General features: G+C 41.0%; 2 protein-coding genes across 4 annotated transcripts; one reads left to right on the forward strand and one right to left on the reverse strand.

Moving 5' to 3' along the window:
* Nucleotides 1-786: 786 nt before the first annotated feature.
* On the reverse strand, nt 787-7,691 carry LOC142401354 (ras-related protein Rab-39B-like). 2 transcript variants are annotated; one of them, XM_075486754.1, is made up of 5 exons: nt 7,341-7,691; nt 6,617-6,728; nt 5,868-6,100; nt 4,082-4,352; nt 787-3,713 (listed from the first exon to the last, which is right to left on the reverse strand). In XM_075486754.1, exons 3-5 carry the CDS (start codon nt 6,080-6,082, stop codon nt 3,558-3,560), a joined length of 642 nt encoding a protein of 213 aa, XP_075342869.1. In that variant the 5' UTR covers nt 6,083-6,100; nt 6,617-6,728; nt 7,341-7,691; the 3' UTR covers nt 787-3,557. The 2 variants fall into 2 exon arrangements, with proteins under 2 accessions (XP_075342869.1, XP_075342868.1); XM_075486753.1 differs by lacking the exon at nt 6,617-6,728 and having other exon boundaries at nt 7,341-7,690.
* Nucleotides 7,461-15,304, forward strand: rab38c (RAB38c, member of RAS oncogene family). 2 transcript variants are annotated; one of them, XM_075486755.1, is made up of 5 exons: nt 7,461-7,736; nt 8,401-8,601; nt 9,083-9,213; nt 12,708-12,845; nt 14,994-15,304. In XM_075486755.1, the coding sequence occupies exons 2-5, from the start codon at nt 8,409-8,411 to the stop codon at nt 15,153-15,155; spliced, it is 624 nt and encodes a 207-aa protein (XP_075342870.1). In that variant the 5' UTR covers nt 7,461-7,736; nt 8,401-8,408; the 3' UTR covers nt 15,156-15,304. The 2 variants fall into 2 exon arrangements, with proteins under 2 accessions (XP_075342870.1, XP_075342871.1); XM_075486756.1 differs by lacking the exon at nt 7,461-7,736 and having other exon boundaries at nt 8,345-8,601.
* Nucleotides 15,305-19,674: the final 4,370 nt, after the last annotated feature.

Consider the following 19,674-nt stretch of genomic DNA (forward strand, 5'->3'; position numbering starts at 1 on the left):
TTTTTACAGAGTATATTTAAACACCACAGTCATGGTGGCAGGAATAGTGTACAGGAACATCCGTGCCGATAGTGGGAGATGCTTCCAAAGGCAGGGAAGAATGACAGAGCTGAGATCCAGTGGGACTTCCACATAAACTGTTGATGGCTCACCAACTGTGTCGACACATTTACATAAGGCAGAAATATCCCTGAGCAAAATGCATACATTATGTGCTATTATAAGCTAGATGCATGTGGAGTTAGACCTGTATGCAGCAGACGGTACACTGTGGAGCAGTGGGAATGTGAGTGGATTAATCCACATTCTTCTTATTGTTTTCCAGGAAACGTCAAACTTTAAAATCCCATTAAGAGGAGCTACAAAACTCCTTTTTTTTTTTTGTCATTGTTGTGCCGTGCGTGCCTGCATCTGACACCCTGCTACTATGTGCTGGACGGTCTCGGAGGCCTCTTTGCACAGCCTGCACCTGGGGTCCCGTCTGGTGTGGTGGACCACGGCCTCCATCGCTCTTATACCACCGTGCCGTTTGTCAGACCAGCCGTTTTAGCCACTGACGCCTCAAGCTGAAAAAGGGGGACCACCTTGTTTATATTTCCACATTTTCTATCTTCTTCTTCTTACAGATTTATTCTTTTTTATGGCCCTTCTATCATTCCACCTTAAAGAACCGTTTCCCTCTCCACACACTAAGGGGGCCTTCTAGTGGCCGCACACAGCATCATGTCAGCCTATTAAAAGTACAACCACCTTAATTCTCAAACAACAGAGTCCCTGCACTTTTTTTCACGAGCAAAGTCTTTTGTAATGTTTCCAGTAGTTTAATATCGATGACACTTGTGCTATAATAATCCCAGAGTCACAACAACATCAAACAGTCAACATTGTCTGGGTTTGGTTTCAAATGTATTATTTACACATTGTGTCATGTGATGTCGACATGTTTCCTGCCACCTTACAGTTTGGATGTCAACATTCACAGGATGGACACAGAGTTGTATCATTAAACAGCTGTTGACTGCGTGTGCTTCAACGTGTTTCCTCCTAAAGGCACTCAAAAGAGACGCTTCCTCTTTACAGGTAATGTAAATGTACTCGTCCAACGGCCTTTTATGGTTGAATATAACCCGCTCAACTGGTCAGTCATGATTAATGTGACTGCTATGAACTGAGGTGTTTGACCAAGATAATGATTTTTGTTTGTTTGTGTGCAATATTGTAATAGAGCCAGATGTACTTCATCCAGGGGGTGAGCGACAGGAACACTTATATTCTGTAAAAAATAAAGAGTCATTTCTTTCTTTGGAAACTTTGAGTTAGTGCTGAGGCATGCATCTACTTTAAATATGGATAGGATCGGGTCACGGATAGACTGTAGGCATACGCGTGAGAGGAGATTGTGACCATATGGTTTTTATAATGGGCTCCTTTCTCAAACATCAGCTTCCACAGGTGTGGAGCCCCAAAGTGTTTCAAGATGCCGAATAAACTAACCGTAGCATTTCATATACTGACGTAAATAAAGCGTGTAACACGAAACTGTCAAAGAATACATTTGTGATGATCTACGCATACAATATGTAGTATTATGTTTGGATTTTAGCAGCATTTTTCACAGGTTAAATTAGTGCCCGTTTTGATGTCACTACCCATTTTAGAATAACCACAGATGTACGTGAATATGTGCCGCGCACGACCCTGTGCAGCATTGTAAGGCTAATGAAAGGGAGGGTTTCAATTTCCGTGTCTGTGTTTGTTTTCAGCAGGTGCCTCGGGTGGTCGAGCTGGTCTAAAACTGGTGCTGTTGTCATAGCAACAACGCCATCATGATGAGCTGGCAGGTCAAATGTGACAGCAGTTGATAAGCTAGCTCAAGGTGAAAGGTGAGAGCTGTGACTGCTGTGATAAGACACCATAAAGATTAAAAAAACACGGGAAAACGTGAGCATGAAACCAAACCAAAAAAAGCCTTTTACAAAAAAATATATATTTCAAAAGCTGACAATTTGGTTTTTAAATCTTTTCTATACTACACAGCGAGGAAGGAAATGCTCATATCCTTAAGAAAATAAGCTCATATCAAACCGTAAAAGCAGACTTTTACGTTAAAGTTATTATCAAAAGTAAAAGTGCTCAATGCAGAAAAAATACTGTTAAATCCTTATTTTATAATTACTCATATATGATGAGCTACTGGAGCTGAATGGACAAAGTGGAGTGTGTGTGTTCAGTCAGAGGCTTCTTCAGCTTCACCTCAACAAAGCAACACAGCAGTAACTGTATGCAGTGACTGTTTGTAATGACAAATGACTTTCATTTCTTTATTTTCCACAGCAATGATACGATTTCCCTTCCCTCCGACATTCAGTTCAATTCAGTTAAATTCAAATGTAAAAGCGGGACTTTAATGGAGCTCTTAATTGGAACTATTTTGCATTTGGCTGTGACTGATGAGTATCGTCATGATGGATTAAACTTCTGATAAACACACTGATTATATGGTCGTAATAAACTTTGATATTATTATAAAATGCAGTCAAAAATGCTCTTAGAAGGTTTTCAAAATAGCTGTGAAGTCTTTTATCAGTTGATGGCTTGAGTAATGTTTTGAGTGGATGGGAGTAGTTATCTCGGTGACGAAGTGGAGCAGAAGCAGAACATGACAGATTCAAGTTAACTACCTCAAATGTATAATTACGTTGTGTGTTTCTGTAGAAGTTTTTAAATGAAACACTTTGGGGGTCCATACAAACGGCTTTGAAGTTGTGTCTTATGCACTCTCGACCGTAAACTAACAGCTAAGTTAACATGAATTCTAAACTCACCATACTGTTAAAAGTCCTTTCTTTGACTAAGGGATAAACGTAGTCAGTGAAAAGCTACAGAAGCTTTCTCTTCTGGCAGACTGCAGATGTGCAACTGAACCTTTGCACTGTCCAAACTCATTCCTCGGCAGCCTGATCCACAGACGATGGCTCGTTTGGAGTTCACCTTCACTGTCCACCAGCTTCTCTTCATGCCAATCCGATTTGCAGAGCAAACGTACGATGGTGAGGATGCTGCTTCAGCCTCATCTCCACACAAGGCTGCAGTGTATTCAGAGTTTAACGCGGAGGAGGTATGGCTCAGCCACGGCATCACTGATTCAGATGTAAATTAAATTCATGTTGATGTATGAGAATCACTTTAAGCTGACTTCATCAATCTGTGGCTAAAATATAACCAGCCACTGGAGTATCACTACGCACACCAGGAAAGGCCAAAAGTGGCATAAAGCTAAAGTGTTGCTAACAGCTACACACACACACACACACACACACACATGCAGACAGAAAAGTGAAGAGTCAGGATGCTTCTTGTGCTTCTATGCCTGTTAGGAATTTGGACGGAGCAGTAATCAGGTGCCCGAATGATAAATTAGCAACTTACATTTGGAGTAAAGCCTTTAGCTGAAACATTAAGAGTCCCAAAAGCTGATCTGAGAGCAGCTACGGTAGGAGAACTTAGGTCCACTCAGGTTATACCACCTGTCAGCCCGCATGCTGCAGCCGGGGCGATCAGCAGAAGCACTGCCGGCTGCCCTCGGTCACCTCTTCGGAAGACTGGACGGTGTTGGGAACGAATCCACTCTTGACGCCTTCCCAGCCGTCCTGGATCTTGATGTCCCCACTCCGCACCAGCTCAAAGATATCCCTCGTCAGGTCCACAAATGCCTAAAAGCAAAAGACATGAGGGGCAAAGTCAAACTAGAGATTATAAAAAGCGCCTGTTTAAGGCACCTGACTAAGAATGGCACACTGATTATGGTCTATCTAATCTATACAAACTGTGTCCATGTCTTGTTCAAACTCAGAAACAACTGGTTGGGGACTCAAACATGACCACCTTTTGAATCAATCTAAACCCTTTCCAATCAAAGGCTCAGTTACAAGCAAGAGGAAGCACAGTTCTGAAGAGTGCGATCCCAACTTTAAATGTACGCTCTTTATTCCTCTTCATCAACACTTTGGGATGTGCAGAAAACCAAAGACGTATAAGTGTGTGTGTGTGTAGGGAAACAGTAAAAGACAACATCCAAAACCTTCTCGACATTGATAGCGTCTCTTGCCGACGTCTCCACGTAACGCATCCCGTAGGCCCCGGCCAGCTTCCCTGCCTCGTGCTGGGTCACCTGACGCTGGGCCTCCAGGTCACACTTGTGGCCAACGAGCAGGAAGACGATGCAGTGCGGCTGGACGTGGCTCCGTGCCTCCTCCAGCCAGTTATGGACATTCTGGAAGGAGCGCCGGTTGGTGATGTCAAAGAGCAAGAGGCCGCCCACCGAGTTACGGTAGTATGCTCTGGTGATCGACCTGGATGGACAAAAGCATTGTGGGGTAGCTGCTGGAAATAACTGCTGGAAAACCACAGTGGAGCCGGTAACAGGGAACAAGCTGCACATATTCAGGTGACAGTTTCTGAGCTCAGAGTGGCACAGTCACTGTTTTTGGCCTTAGCCCAAGCCTTTAGACTGTTTTATCATATTCCATTTTACTTCAGCCTTCCTTAAAGATTTATACAGTAACACAGGGCTGTAAAATACCATCATGTGATCATTGTGGCCAAAAGGATTTAGAATAATGATATCATTGCAATATCAATTTAAAACGTGACAAAAAATTGATATCAGTTCACCTTTGTTTCTGTCTCTTTTTTCTTTAGGGGAATTACAGCCAAAAATGGGGGGACTGTGAAAATAGTACCAAAACCCTAACCTGAGATCAATAATATTTGATTTTATGAGCTCAGACCAAATCACAATATCATCATAAGTGAATTATCAACATATTGACATCATGATTATCATCAACACCACCGGTATATATCGTGACATCTCTACAACAACAAATCATTCTTCTCTTGGGGATTAATAAAGTATTTTTGAAATAATTTCAAATGATCACATTTATGTAAAGCTGTGCGAGTGACATGTTGGTATGTGTTCAAGATACTTTTCCATTCAATTTAATGTATGTCAAAGCATTACATCAATTCTGCTGACATTCTGTACATGAAACTCTAAATTAGAAGCGAGTAGTAAAGTAATAAAGTGCTTAAGTAGAAGGAAATTAGAAATACTAAAGATGCAGATGAAGTAACCAAACTGCACTTTAATGCAGTAATCTAGTGTCAGAATCAGCTGCGTAACACCACTGTTCAAAAGTCAAACTACTTCCTGCACAGTAAAAACTGAAGCTCTAACAAAAGGCTGTTTTCTTTCTGCACATAGAAATCAAGTAAATGGAAGGTCCACCTCTTTGTGTGGGCTTCTTTCGCATCGTTTGTCATCTTTTCGGATATTATTTCAAAGTGACAAACAGTCAAACTTATTCTAGAACATCTCAAATTAAAGTAACTTCCTCTACCGGAAGCCAAATTTAAGCAGAAATCATATCCATAGAATTTAGTCATTAGTTTTGGTCATGTGGACAGACATATTTACCCCACTCACTGACACAGACACTTTGAAATCTGAGACATTGTTTCTTCACATGTTCCTACATTCATTTAATTCATTTTTTTATTTTATTCTTTTTAAATATCAATATTTCTGGACACCATATGTACACATATGTACACAGACTGCTCAAAAAACAGCTTCCGGTAGACCTGCGGGCAGTTTTCACTCTGAAGAACCTTTGGTCCTTTAGTGTTTACAGAGGATGGACAGTGTATTCATACAGTTGTGCTTAAAAAGGAACATGTTACCTGACTTTACATCCCATCCGACTGACTGGAGGATAAGATGGGCGCAGGTAAAAGATGAGCAGGGAGTGAAACCCCGTTGAGTCTTGTTTATAGGTCGTGGTGCTGTTATGAAGAGTTACCTGAACCTCTCCTGTCCTGCAGTGTCCCAGATCTGGAGTTTGATCCTTTTTCCCGGCTCAATCTCCACCAGACGGGAGAAGAAGTCCACCCCCACAGTGGGGTCTGACACCTGGGCAAAGCGGCCCTCGGTGAACCTCCGGATCAAACACGACTTTCCCACCGTGGAGTCTCCGATGACAATCAGGCGAAATTGGTAAAGCCATATCGTTTCCATGTCTCACCAGAATGTAATCTGTCACAAAGAAAGCCTTTCACTCAGCAGTTCCTCAATTAAAGATAATAAGCTTACAATATTAAACAAGAAAGCAAGAAGCCCCCCCCCCATGAAACAATTAACCTTTCATCAAAATAGCCTCAGATTAATTTCTTACTGATCAATTTACCAATTCAATTCTAATCCGTGCAACGTAGTTAACCTCAGATACAGTTATTTAGTTGAGGGGAGATAAAACCTGAACTGAAAGTTTACCCTCAGCTAATGACACGGATTTGCTTAAAGGTCATGCTGGAAAGAAATCTGAGACATTTTCCACACATCATGTAGAATTAACAAAAAGAAAGAGCTCATCAGTCCTGCTTTATTCCTCCTTGCATTGGCTCCAAGTGTGTTTGAGAATTGATTTTAAAATTTTAACTGTTGACTTTTAAAGCCCCGCATAGCCTTTCCCCCTCTTAGATACGTATCTGAGCTTTTTCTAACACATGAGCTCGTACGTCGGCTCCAATCCTCTGGAAGATGAATGCTAACCTGCTCCGATGTAAGTCCAGAGGTGACAGAGCAGTTGCAGTAAAGCCCCTAAACTCTGAGCAACCTGGTGAGATCCGCTCAGCTGAGTAGGTGTCTTCCTTTAAATCTCTTTCTGAAGACAGACACACTTTTATTGGAGAGCCTCTATGGATCTTAATTGATTCTTTATTAATGATCATCATTTTAAGTCCTGTCAAACATTCAAATTCAGACACTCTTTATGTGTTTGAAGACACTTTGCTGCCGCTACAACCAAAGAAAGATAGGACCTCCTCTTTCAAACGGCAAGTCTGTTTAAATGGACTCACATGAAATTAAATCCACAGACTGTGATGAAAATTTGGATAATTCTTGGATTATGACGAGGGAATAACAGGCTCAAGACATTTTAGCTGTGTCCATGTGATTCACAGTTGGCTGATCTAATTTAAGAGGAAGGAGGGAGGAGGTGGCCACTCCTCTCCAGCCCAATAAACAGTACTATAATCAGCCCCCCTGTGGGTTATAGAGTGGTTGATAAACAGAAAACACACACAATGAGCAGCCAGTTATAAGTTTTAGGAGGAGATCGATGCTGAATATGACTCCACTGACACCTACAATACAATAAATCATTGGTTAGCTGTTTTAATCACAAGGCCCTGCTCTAACACCCTAAAGAGCATTACTTTAGAGTGAGCATTCATGACAAGAGTTTAATAAAAAGCTTTAAAAGGTGGCTTACCTTCAGATCAGAGCTCAGCACCTGTGAAAAACAGGCCCCATACTGATGATTGTGTCTTCTGAAAATAACCCTCCAACCTAGCAGCGGCTGTGCTGCTGCAGCTTTCAGAAATAACCCCCTATCATGCAGCACGTTAATCAGACCATCCCCCCACCCCCCCAGTCCAGCACCACTATCTAAAAAACCGTCCAATCAGCCTGCTGAGTGGGCAAACCGGGAGAGGATCTGCGCTGCCGGGCTGTTGCTGTTTCCGTGATGATCCGCGGGTGAAATGGCAGCAGGACGCAGCAGCAGCGGCGGCATCACACACATCTCCTCCTCGCCCTCATCAGCACCAGAACCGTAACTGCACGCGCAGCAGCGCAGCGGCAAATCTCCAGGCCACGCTGTGTTCAGGTACTGTGGGGAAATGACACGATGAGCGCACAGGACGATTTAATCAGATCCCGCTTTGCCTTGTGCTTTTTTTTTTTTTTTTTTTTAATCCTCATCTTTGTAGTTCCTTTGATACTGTATTAAGACCACCGTCTGCATAGTTACCTGGTCATTTAGGTCCACGCCCAGCAGTTTCTAAGAGAGCTGAATAACAAAAACTACAAGAGGCTACAAGATGCACACTAACAGGCTTAATAATGATAACATATGCGGTAAAGACACAGTGTTTTTACCTTTATTTTAGCTGTGTCAGCTACACGTTCCCGACAACTTGTAAAAAGGCAACTTTAATAATACAAACACCTGAGTGGGATTGATACTCACTCAGAGTCTGAGTCTGAAGCTCCCATTTAAGCTGATCCTAAACGCACCACCAGCTCTCACCGGCCGCTGTGATGGATGAAGGGAGGGCTCCTGGGACTGGGGCTGAGTTCTTCCAGACACAGGAGCGTTTTAACTTTTGTTGTTGTGGGTATTCTGACGGAAGAAAATATCTCACTGCCTGGGAACAGCTCCATTTCCAAACTAGTTTACAGCTTTGCAGTTTGTTATTTTGTGTCTCAGCATCCCTTTTTAATACATTTATTTATTTATTTATTTTTTACATTTTTCGGCCCCTGCCCAGCTGCAGCCATGCAGCAGGAGCTTCTCTTCAAAATCCTCGTCATCGGAGACTTAGGGGTCGGTAAGACGTCCATAATAAAGCGGTACGTCCATCAGATCTTCTCCCAGCACTACAGAGCCACCATCGGGGTTGACTTCGCCCTGAAGGTGCTGCAGTGGGACAGTGACACTGTGATCCGTCTGCAGTTGTGGGATATCGCAGGTCTGTCAATCTTTCACAACTCAGTTAGGAGCTTTTACTCCGTTTCAGGTGAGCGTGAGAGGTCTGGGTGTCAACCTGCAGGGAACTCACAGCTGCCTCTTAGGTTAAGATTTGTAAAATAATTGCACCCACACCAGTCTGCAGCTCGCAAAAGTTCAACAGAATTGTATTTTGTTTTTATTTAAAAACTCATTGGTTGATAGAAAAGGAAGCTCTTCTCCCGCTGTGTGTGTCACTGACCGCTGCATGCCTGAGTCCCTCCCTGTATTTAATGCCTAGTTGAGGAATGTCTTGTGCCTGGCTATGACTCAAGTGATCCCATGTCAGTCACATGATGGTGGTTACAGTTGAATAAACTCACATACACACGTATCTTTGTCACTAATAAACGATGATGTGGGTTTATTTAATTTTATGCATTAGAATAGTATCATTGTGTGTGTGTGTGTGTGAGAGTGTGAGAGCTGTCCTTGTGTCCCAGGGCAGGAGCGGTATGGGAACATGACTCGTGTCTACTACCGGGAGGCAGTTGGAGCGCTGGTGGTGTACGATGTGACGAGGGCCTCCACGTTCAACGCCGTGCTGAAGTGGAAGGATGACCTGGACTCCAAGGTGGCACAAACTGGGGGCTTTCCTTTCTTTGTCTTTGCAAAGCTGCAGATCAGTGTGAATGAGAAACATTTTGCAGTATATCTGTGTCTGCTTCTTACAGGTGAATTAGGAGAGAGTAATCTCCAGGGCACAGCCACAAACCTACTAACTATCAAAAAGACTGCAAACAACGCAGATGCATTTGTGTCACTTTGTGGTTAGGTGCCTTGTTGTTTGCAAGTAAGTGAAGGCCTGCAAGGGTCTGAGCAGCTTTAATTTGTTGAGCATAGATAGAACCCGTCGTCCAATTAGCCCATAAAGTAGTATAATGAGAAACAAAGTACATCGAAGGTATGCAGAGCATTCCCTGTGTGTCCACAAGTGAGTATAATCCATGATCCTTATCTTCTAAGTGTGCAAGAAAAACTGCAGAAGCTGAAAACAGCATTAAATTCCCACTCCAGAGCCAGCGTTTGGTCTGTCCCTTCTGGGCTACTGTAGATATATGGTGGGGAAACAGGGCCAAGTGGTAGAGTGGATTTTACTCACCAATACTCATATTTCCCTCTTCTTCTGCAGACCATTGACAGCTGGGAGGCTACCGTTCGCTGTTTTAGGCACAGTCTTGTCGGAAGTCATGTGCTCAAGGGCCCAAGTTGTTAAAACATGCTCTGCAGATTGTAAAGTCCACTGACTTTACAATCTGTAAAGTCTACTGACTGGGTATTAACAGCCCTGAGAACTAACGTAATTCCTCCTTCACACACCGGCTCCGTAAACTCTGGACTTCCCTGTCTCTCTGCTCCTCTTTAATTTGTTAGCAGCTAACATCCAGAACTGTTGCTTACATGGCAAATATTTCACCCGTTTGTTTTTTTAACAGAAGTTACCACTGCTGCATTGATGGTGCATGCAGTGACAAATGGGAAATCTGACTCTCTGACTTTTGACTGTTAATAAAAAATGAAAGAATGCAAATAAGAAGTCAGATTTCCTTGTTGGGATATAAAACATTGAACAAAGTACTGGTCGAGGATTATTAGCTCATTGGTTTTTTAATTTCAGGATGTGACTGAGCCCACCCACAGCAGGGGGCACACTCTGCATGTGCTCATTTCAAAGGGTGTTGTTATCTCAAATGTGGATGTTGTCAGTGTTGCTTTATCTGATCATTTTTGTATTTTCTTTGACCTGTCTGTTACACCCAAACCAGCAGCTGGGTCTGCAGTTGTTCAGGGAAGACTCATAAATGACAGAACAGGGACACAGTTTATGCAAATGATTAGGTTTGATGTTGTAATGTTGATGATCTGTTGAACTCTTACACATCAAGTCTCTTAAATGTTTTGGATACCATTGCTCCTGTCAAGGTTAGAATGGTTAAAAGTAGGCAAAGGGCGCCATGGAGGAAAGAAGAGTCGGTCAGGGCACAGAAAAGGGAGTGCTGCAGAGCCGAAGTCAAAGCTCCAGGTTCATTATGAGACTTACAAAGAAAAGCTATGTGTGTTCAACCAGACTTTGCGTAGAACGAGGGAGAGTTATTTTTCTGAAATCATCAAAAACTGCAGTAACAACTACCGTGTACTGTTTGCTACAGTAAACAGATTAACAAACCCTCCAGTTTCACTGCCTTTAGAACTCATTTCTACATCCAAGTGTAATGAGTTTGCAATATTCTTTAATGACAAAGTTCAAGGCATTAAAAATGCAATAATTTCCACAACACAAATAACTACTCTGCAGCCAGCTAGACACCTAGAGCTGACACATTTCACACCTGTTACTGACAAAACAGTCAAAGAGACCATCTGCAGTCTGAGTTCATCAACGTGCTGCCTTGATGAGCTGCCCACCAGATTTCTAAAGTCTGTGCTGAGCAGTTTGTTATTAAGCATTAAGCCCCTTCTAAAGAAGAGCAGTCTGATGCCACAGTACTGAACAACTACCGGCCCATATCAAACCTGCAATTCTTAGGCAAAGTCGTAGAAAAAGTTGTATACCAACAGCTTAGTGACCTTCTCCTGTCTAACAATGCTTTTGATACTTTCCAATCAGGCTTTAGGCCCCACCACAGCACTGAGACAGCTCTGATCAAGGTGACAAACGACATCCGCCTGAACACAAAGTCTCAGTGTTAGTTCTGCTGGACCTGAGTGCTGCCTGACACAGTTGACCATGCAATCTTATTACAGAGGTTAGAAGACTGGGTGGGAATCTCTGGTCGTGCTTTAAACTGGTTCAAGTCCTATCTGGAGGACAGGAAATATTTTGTTGAAATTGGTAACTGTGTCTCAGACCAAATGGCTATGACCTGTGGGGTTCCCCAGGGGTCAATCCTGGGACCCGTATTGTTCAATCTGTACATGCTTCCACTAGGGCAGCTAATACGCAGCTATAATGTGTCCTATCACAGCTATGCAGATGACACTCAGATCTACGTGTCACTGACGGCAGGAGAACACGGGCCTGTAGATACATTGTGTCACTGCATGGAACAGATCAGTGTGTGGATGCAAAACAATTTTCTCCAGCTAAACTCAGACAAAACTGTCTGTGGCCCACAGAAACAAAGAGAAAGTGTTATCAGTCACCTTGAGACTCTCTCTCTAAAACCTAATAATCAGGTTAGAAATCTCGGGGTAATATTGGACTCAGACCTGAACTTTAACAGCCACATTAAATCAGTAACATCAGCAGCTTTTTACCATCTAAAAAACATTGCCAGAATCAAAGGAATAGTGTCTAAACCAGACTTAGAAAGACTGATCCATGCGTTTGTCTCCAGCAGGTTAGACTACTGTAACGGCCTGCTCACTGGGCTCTCTAAACGGGCTATAAGACAGCTGCAGTACATCCAGAATGCTGCTGCTCGAGTCCTGACTAGAACCAGGAAATACGACCATATTAGTCCAGTGCTCAGGTCTCTGCACTGGCTTCCTGTCGCTCAGAGAATAGACTTTAAAACAGCTCTGCTTGTGTACAAGTCTCTTCATGGTCAAGTGCCAAAGTACATCTCTGACATGTTAGAGCCATATGAACCAACATATGAACCAACTCGGGCTCTGAGAACCAGAGTCACGACTAAACAAGGTGAGGCTGTGTTTCAGTTTGACGCTCCTAACATCTGGAACAGTCTTCCAGAAGATGTGAGACAGGCCTCAACTCTGACAATGTTTAAATCCAGGCTGAAACCAGTTCTGTTTAGCTGTGCATATGGCACCTGAAAGTATTTTATCTGCACTCTTAACTTTTAATTTAATTAATTAATGATAATATGTTAATTTTTTATATGCAGAGGAAAACACACCATGTTGTACAATCACTGTTTCCATGACTTCTGTCTTCAGATTTATTACCTTGAATTAATTATTATCTGACAGAGACTGTTCCATGTGTGCTAAAAGACTGAAAACACCTTTATTTTTTGTTATATAGTTAAGATTTTACCTAAAACGTGAGTGATATGTTATGGAAATTTCTAAAGTCATAATGTAGCCCATATTTTCTTTCTTAAGGTAACTCTGAACCATGGGAGATCGGTTCCGGCAGTACTCTTAGCCAACAAATCAGACCAGATGGGTTCCCAGGTGCCCAAGCTCGACTCTTTCTGCAGGGAGAATGGCTTTGTGGGCTGGTTTGAGACCTCTGCCAAGGTAAGGGCTCATTTAATGCACTACTGATTTCTGTAAGCAAATGTGCATTAGCTTGTTAAAGGCCTTTTTTGATTAGCAACAAAATTAGGAAGAAACATTATTTTTTTAGTTGTGTGTTATAAAGGGAATTGACTTGAGGCAAATGCTAAACGATTTAAGCTTAATCTACACATTCCATAGGTTCCAAGGTTAAAAAAGTTGCAAAGTTATGGTAAAGGAAGGGAAGCATTAAAGCAAAGGTTTTGCTCAAAACACCTAAACACCAAAACACCTAAACTTAGCAGACGTTTTTTCTGAGCTTTAAAGAGACAAGGAGAAAAATCCCTGCAGTGTAGTGTGAATTAGACTTTTTTTCCTGTCTGATTGTCTAATGAGTTACACACCAGAGCACAAAACAAGAGAGAGGCAGGAGTGTAGTGAGAGAATATGAAGACTCAGCATACAAGTCGGACAGCATGAAAAACTAAAAACGTCAGTGAAGTTTCCATTCGGACTGCAAAGAGGGCTTCGTCAAACGTTTGAGGAGACCTGGGACCTCTGATGTACAACTCTTAGTAAACTCTAAACCAGGGCTCTTCAACGTTTTTCAGGCCAGGGACCCCCAAACTGATGGAGAGTTGGAGCAGGGACCCCCAAACTGATGGAGAGTTGGAGCAGGGACCCCCTACTATTTATATGGCATACAATTGTCTTTTATATTTAACGGGGCCTAGTGCCGTGTATAAACATAGCTACTCTGTTATTGTACATTCAATACTAAGCTATTCAAATAATACACAGGTTAAAATATTCATGTTTTTATTTTAAACATGTGCAAGGTACAGGGTGGCCGTCCCACTGCCATTTATAAACAAACATCTTGCATACAACACTGAGCTATTCAAATAATCCACAGATTTTAACTTTAAACATGCATGTAGATGGGACAATGAATCCTCAAACCATCTGTGGATGGCACACGTTTGAACACAATTTGTGAGAAAAAACTGTTTGGAGAAAAAATTTTTTTTTTTTTAAATCATCTAATAAACTAAAGATTTTGCGACCCCCTTGCAGTACCTCCGCGGACCCCCTGTTGAAGACCTCTGCTCTAAACCATAGAGGCACCCATAAACACTGAGGCTTTGGTGCTGGAACCTTCACGCTGTTACGTTATGATGGCTAATATTATTATCTGAATTAAATACTTACTTCTCCACGTCTGCTTCTGCCACAGTTGTCAAGAAGACAGATTTTAATAACTTTATTAAAAAAAGAAACTGAGCAAGCGAGCCGTACGAAATTTGAGGTCATGGATGGAAATGTGATCAATATTTTGTATTGCTTTCAACTATCAGAAGTAAAGGACAAGAGGGATCTTGAGTACATCTTCCAATAAATCAAGACTTCTCATTGCATAATTGTAAAGAGTTATACTATTTCTAAAGCTACAAAGACCTTTGTGGATTAAGTCCCCTTTAAAAACTGTAGGGTTTTCTAAAAAAATGCCCATTAAAACCTTAAATTCTCAACCAGTCCTAACGGATTAATCATGTCAAATTCATTTGACAACATTTTTTCAATTCAAAACAGAGGTAAAATCCTTACTAACAAATCAGTGTGTGCACTTTTTCTTCACAGTATTCCAACTTTTTGGACCTGGAGTTGTTATTTGGTTTAATATTCTTTTTCATGCCTTAATTAAACTAACATACTTGCTGTGAACACAATGTGCCGGAATGGCTGGTTGATAAGTCATTGTATTTGCTGCTATTTAGTCATCAATTAAAATGCTGGATGATCATAAGTTGTGACCTCATAATAACACAAAATGAGAGTTTAGGAGATCAACAGTGATACATTTAATTGAATAAGTTGAATCATCGTGCCACACTTGAGTAAAATAACAGCAATCCAACCAGTAGTCAAGATGCTCTCCTCTGAAGCAGAATGAACTTTATGTTGCTGTTACATAACAACCCAGTTGATCTACAAAGTCTGTAGGATACATCCTCAGGGGAACACTGACACATTTTTTAAATGAATAACAATCCATTTTGTATTTGTGTGAATACTAAACAGAGACTTCCATCCATACAACAACATCACTTGCATGGCTGTAAAGTATGTGTCTTCACAGGCCTGGTTTTTTTCCCCCACCTTTTTTAGGATAACACAAACATCGAGGAGGCATCCCGCTGCCTGGTGGAGCACATTCTACTCAACGAGGAGAGTCCGGTGACAGAGCGAGAGCCCGGCTCCCTCATCCTGTCTGGATACACAAACACCGCAAAGAATCCCTTTAACTGCTCGTCATGTGTGAAATGGTGACTCCTGACCAGTCACGAGGTGAAAAACTGTCAGGTTGCAGCCATGAAGAAAGCCTGTCCCAAGAACTGTAAGACAAAAATGAATCAATAAATAAAAACTTTTATCTTCTAACATGTTTAAAAATGTCTCCAAGACTCTCCAAGGCTGTGAGTTGCACTTTTGAAGTCCGGGAATGCTGACACGGATTCCTTTTTTTTTCTGGGTCAGATGTTGCTTGCGAGGCAGCTGGACGCTGAAGATCTCCTAAGATCATGGGGGAAAACCTTCTTGTTGTTTCACACCAAGTTAAACTGATGTGTCACAAGTACCAGATGTGTTTATATCATCCTCTCTGGCACAGGAATTCTGTACTAAAACAGTCTTACAAATCAAAAAACCAAACAAGAACAAAAATGGTACATGCAGTACATTACTTAATGTGCACAGCATGCTTCTTCTTCTTTGTTGAGACTGTCACATTAAAGTTTAGCTCAGTTACATTTTACGACTTTTGTGTCATGTAAAGAATAAAATCCAATATTTTTGAGCAGAGAAGTTAAAACATGTATTGTGCCACCTGTATGCACAGGTGTGAATGCACAGTACGTGTATGAAACACTCAGAAATACACTTTGCTGCACGGTCTCAAACGCCTGTGATGAATCTTTAATCAAAATTTAGCTTTAGAACTAAAACAACGTCTTTCAGAAAGACTTTCTTTATTAATGTCTCCCTTTTGTCTGCTTAGCCTCTATTATAGCTAGTGGAGAAGCGAGTCTGTGACTTAATGCCATAACAGGCGTTAAGGGAGGCGGCATTTTCCATTTAGTGTTCTGTCAGAATGACTGAGGGCCATATTTAAAAGTACAATTGTTGCTTTAACATCTCATATTAGCCTGCTCCTGGTGAGTTAGCATAACATACAGACTGGATATAGAGGAAAAAGTTAATCCGACCTCTCAGAGGTACTAATAAAGTACGAGATATGTCGTATGACTGTTTTTGGTTCTGAGCAGTTCCCACAGTCTCCAGGAGTTAGGTATGCTCGGCCAAAAACCTTTCTGACCAATAACCTTCCTGTGATTTCCAGTCTATATGCTAAATGTAGCATACAACTAAGCTTAGCATAAAGCTGTAGTCTTGTTTTTTTAACAGAGATATGAAAGTTCCAACAACCTTTTATTTTTATTAAAGATCCCTAAAAAAAGTTAATTAATGTATTTACCACAAAGCTGAATTATTTTTTTGAGACCTTTTTATGATTTGGCAGACTTAATATATATAATAATTAAAAGCATGTTCCTTCTGTAACTATAAACCAAAGTTTATAGTACAAAAAAGTAAGGGGAATCACATTTTTGGAAGCTGAAGGATCGATCCTGTGTATTCATAACTGGTGTGTTAATGTCTAAATAACTGGTCTGAATTTCTGCCCACAGTAATTTAAGCTGCATTTGTGCAACTCTGTTTTTAATCATATACAGTTGGACCTCCAGTCAAGTACAAGCATGAATGTCATTTCAGCCTGACATTCCCATTACGAAGTAAAAGTAAACATCCTCCAAAAGGGGAATATTTCTCAGTAAACTTTAAGAAAAAAATAAATTCCTTCTGAGCTGACAGCTTCATTGTTGTTGAGAGGCTTTTTCTTCAACCCTAAAATCAATATCTTGTCAGTCAAGCTGATGCTCGCCGCTGCTTTTTCCAGCATGGGGCCGAGAACACAGCCACTTTTACCGAGTCTGCCTCAAATGTGTAATCTGAAATTCCATGTTTTCAAATTAAGCTTCTCCTTTATATTTTACTTCTCTCCCTTTAATATGTAATAGCTCAAACTTACAAACTAACACATTTGTCACTGCATTCTTTGAAGCCCAGACGACAAGCAACAAAAACGTAACATTTGTGTTATCTTTTATTTCTGCTTCAAAGCTCTTTCAGGATTCTTGCATTGATCAGAAGACAATTAGATACATAGATACTTTATCAGAGGAGAAGGCCTCAAATAACTACCTGAGTTATCTTCATACATACATACATACACAAATATAAAACCTTGCAGGGATGAAGACAATCCTATCCTAAATTGTGTTTGTGGACAGCTTTAAACTTTGCGATAGCAGATAATAGATAGCAGAAACGGCTGTTTTAATGCACTGACAAACTACGGCTTAACCCCTGGGGCCAGATGATATATAGACCCATGAGTTTTGGGTTAGAAAATAGAATTTAGAAACAAATAAAAATAAAAATAATATGTAAAATTCCTCAGAAGAGAACGATGCCGCAGGGTCGCTAACTCACACCCGCGTGTGACGTCTGTCACGTCCATAGGGTTTTCGCCATGTTTTTAGTTCTGTCATGTTTCAGTTTTCTCTCATGCCTTAGTTTTCTAGTCCAGGTCCAGTATTTAGTTTAGCCATGTTTTCCCCATAGTTTCTGTATCTCTGCCATCACCTTCATTCACGCCACCTGTGTTTTTCCCCTCAGCTGCACTCACTCACCTATCACTCAGTCAGTATTTAGTATCCAGGTTTCCTCATTCACTTTACCAGATCCTCACCGTCACTCATGGTCCAAGCCAAGCTAAGCTAAGTCTTTTGTGTTTTGTGTTTTGTCTCAGGTCTCAGTCATAGTCATGTTTTTGTTTTCTAACAGTCTAGTTTTTGTCATCCGGCTCAGCCGCGCTTTGTGTTAACCATTTTGGAATAATAAATCAAGTTTGTTTTTTTGAAGTCCGCATCCGTGTTCTTTTCCACGCCTCGCACCCAACAGTTATATGGGTTACACGTGGATTCTCTGCAGACAGGACAATGTCTGAATGTCAGGCTTTTCTCCCGTTTTAGCATTAACAGTGGTCCATTAACACAGCAGAATGTGCTCTATGAAAACCTCTTCAATATTCACAGAATATCGTTTGTGTATGTTAAGTTTAGTCTCAGTCAATCTGTCCTAAATGTTCACGTCACAAACTGAAATTAGACATAAAAATGATAAAGACAGATGTCTGTGTTAGGTGTAATAAAGACCCGTCAGTAATGAATAGGTCTTTTTTAGTCTTTTTCTCTGTTTATTATAGATCTAAAGCTTTCAGACAGCAACATGATCAATTTGAGCATCTAACCACCAATTATTCCCAACCTAGTGGGCTGTCAGATGTGGTTTGATGTGCAAAATTATTAATATGCATTTGCAGTAAAGTGACATGGGACTTTATCCTACATATATATGTGCTTCATTATGGTCTGTTAATAATCATGAGGATTTTTCTTGTAATTGAGAGGTTCAACAGATTGGGGGCATGAGTGCATGATTACTTGCTGTGGGATATATAAACATTTTTATTGTATTGTACAAATGTTCATAAAAGTGTGTGGAAAGGGACCTATTAACAGAAGTGTATATAAATACCACACAAATTCACCCCTAAAAGATGAGGGATGCTGTGTTGAATGTAAATAAAAACAGAATGTAATCACTTGCAGATCTCAGTGTTTCAGTTACAATAAAAAACAGGAAGCATATCAAATGTTGAAAGTGAAACATTTCACTTTTTTATAATAAACATTAGAAATATATCTTGAGTTTGATGGCAGAAACACTTGGGACGGGGTCAGCAAAAGGTTGGAAAGTGGAGCATGTTGGAAATAATCAGGTTAATTGGCAACAAGTCGGTAACATGATTGGGAACAAAGAAAGCACCTTAGAGAGGCAAAGTCTCCAAGAATCAATGGGCAGAGTATTAATAATTTGCAAAATACCTTATCTACAAATTGTGGAATAATTTCAGAAAAATGTTTCTCAGTTCAAAAGCCTGCATCTCTAATGGTATGGAGGGGAATTAGTGCCTATGGGACTGGCTACATGCACATCTGGAAAGGTTCCATCAATGCCGAAAGGTATAAACAGGTTATAGAGCAACAAACACTCCCATTCAGTTAGCGTCTACTTCAGAAAAGACCACGTGTATTTCAGCAAGACAATGCTAAATGTGCCATCAACAAATGCAGCCATGCTGCTGTAATAGATGCATAGATACTGCATCTATTACAGCAGCATGGCTTAGCAGTAAGGAGTCTGGGTGCTGAACTGACCTGCCTGCAGTTCAGACCTTTCACCAATTCAAAACTTTTGATCTGTTACAAAATACTACAAAGAAGACCCAGGATTGTTGAGCAGCTAGAATCCTAGATCAGACTGGAATGGGACAACATTCCTCTCCAAAAGGTCCAGCAACTGTTCTCCTCAGTTTCCAGATGTTTCCAGATGTTGTTTAAAGGCGAGTGGGCGCTACACTGTGGTAAACGTGGCTCTATTTGAGAAATGTTGCTGCCATCATATTAAAGTTGAGCTAACATTTTTCATGAAACAGTAAAATGCCTCACTTTCAACATCTGACATGTTTTCTATTGTAAATAAAATATCAGTTTATGAGATCTGCAAATCATTTCAGTCTGTTTCTTTCAATATTCCCCCAACTGTGTTTCAGTCGGGGTTGTAAATAGAAGCTGGTTGACTTAAGAAATAAGTGAATAAAACC

Source organism: Odontesthes bonariensis, chromosome 16 (assembly GCF_027942865.1).
Source record: "Odontesthes bonariensis isolate fOdoBon6 chromosome 16, fOdoBon6.hap1, whole genome shotgun sequence".
Lineage (NCBI taxonomy): Eukaryota > Metazoa > Chordata > Actinopteri > Atheriniformes > Atherinopsidae > Odontesthes > Odontesthes bonariensis.

Excerpts from the sequence above, each read along its gene's own strand:
- LOC142401354 (XM_075486754.1), bottom strand. The coding sequence starts at position 6,082 with ATGGAAACGATATGGCTTTACCAATTTCGCCTGATTGTCATCGGAGAC. Across the intron at positions 4,353-5,867 it reads GCAGGACAGGAGAGGTTCAG|GTCGATCACCAGAGCATACT; the intron begins GTAACTCTTCAT and ends TTGTCCATCCAG. Across the intron at positions 3,714-4,081 it reads ACGCTATCAATGTCGAGAAG|GCATTTGTGGACCTGACGAG; the intron begins GTTTTGGATGTT and ends TTTTGCTTTTAG.
- rab38c (XM_075486755.1), top strand. The coding sequence starts at position 8,409 with ATGCAGCAGGAGCTTCTCTTCAAAATCCTCGTCATCGGAGACTTAGGG. Across the intron at positions 8,602-9,082 it reads GCAGTTGTGGGATATCGCAG|GGCAGGAGCGGTATGGGAAC; the intron begins GTCTGTCAATCT and ends CTTGTGTCCCAG. Across the intron at positions 12,846-14,993 it reads GGTTTGAGACCTCTGCCAAG|GATAACACAAACATCGAGGA; the intron begins GTAAGGGCTCAT and ends CACCTTTTTTAG.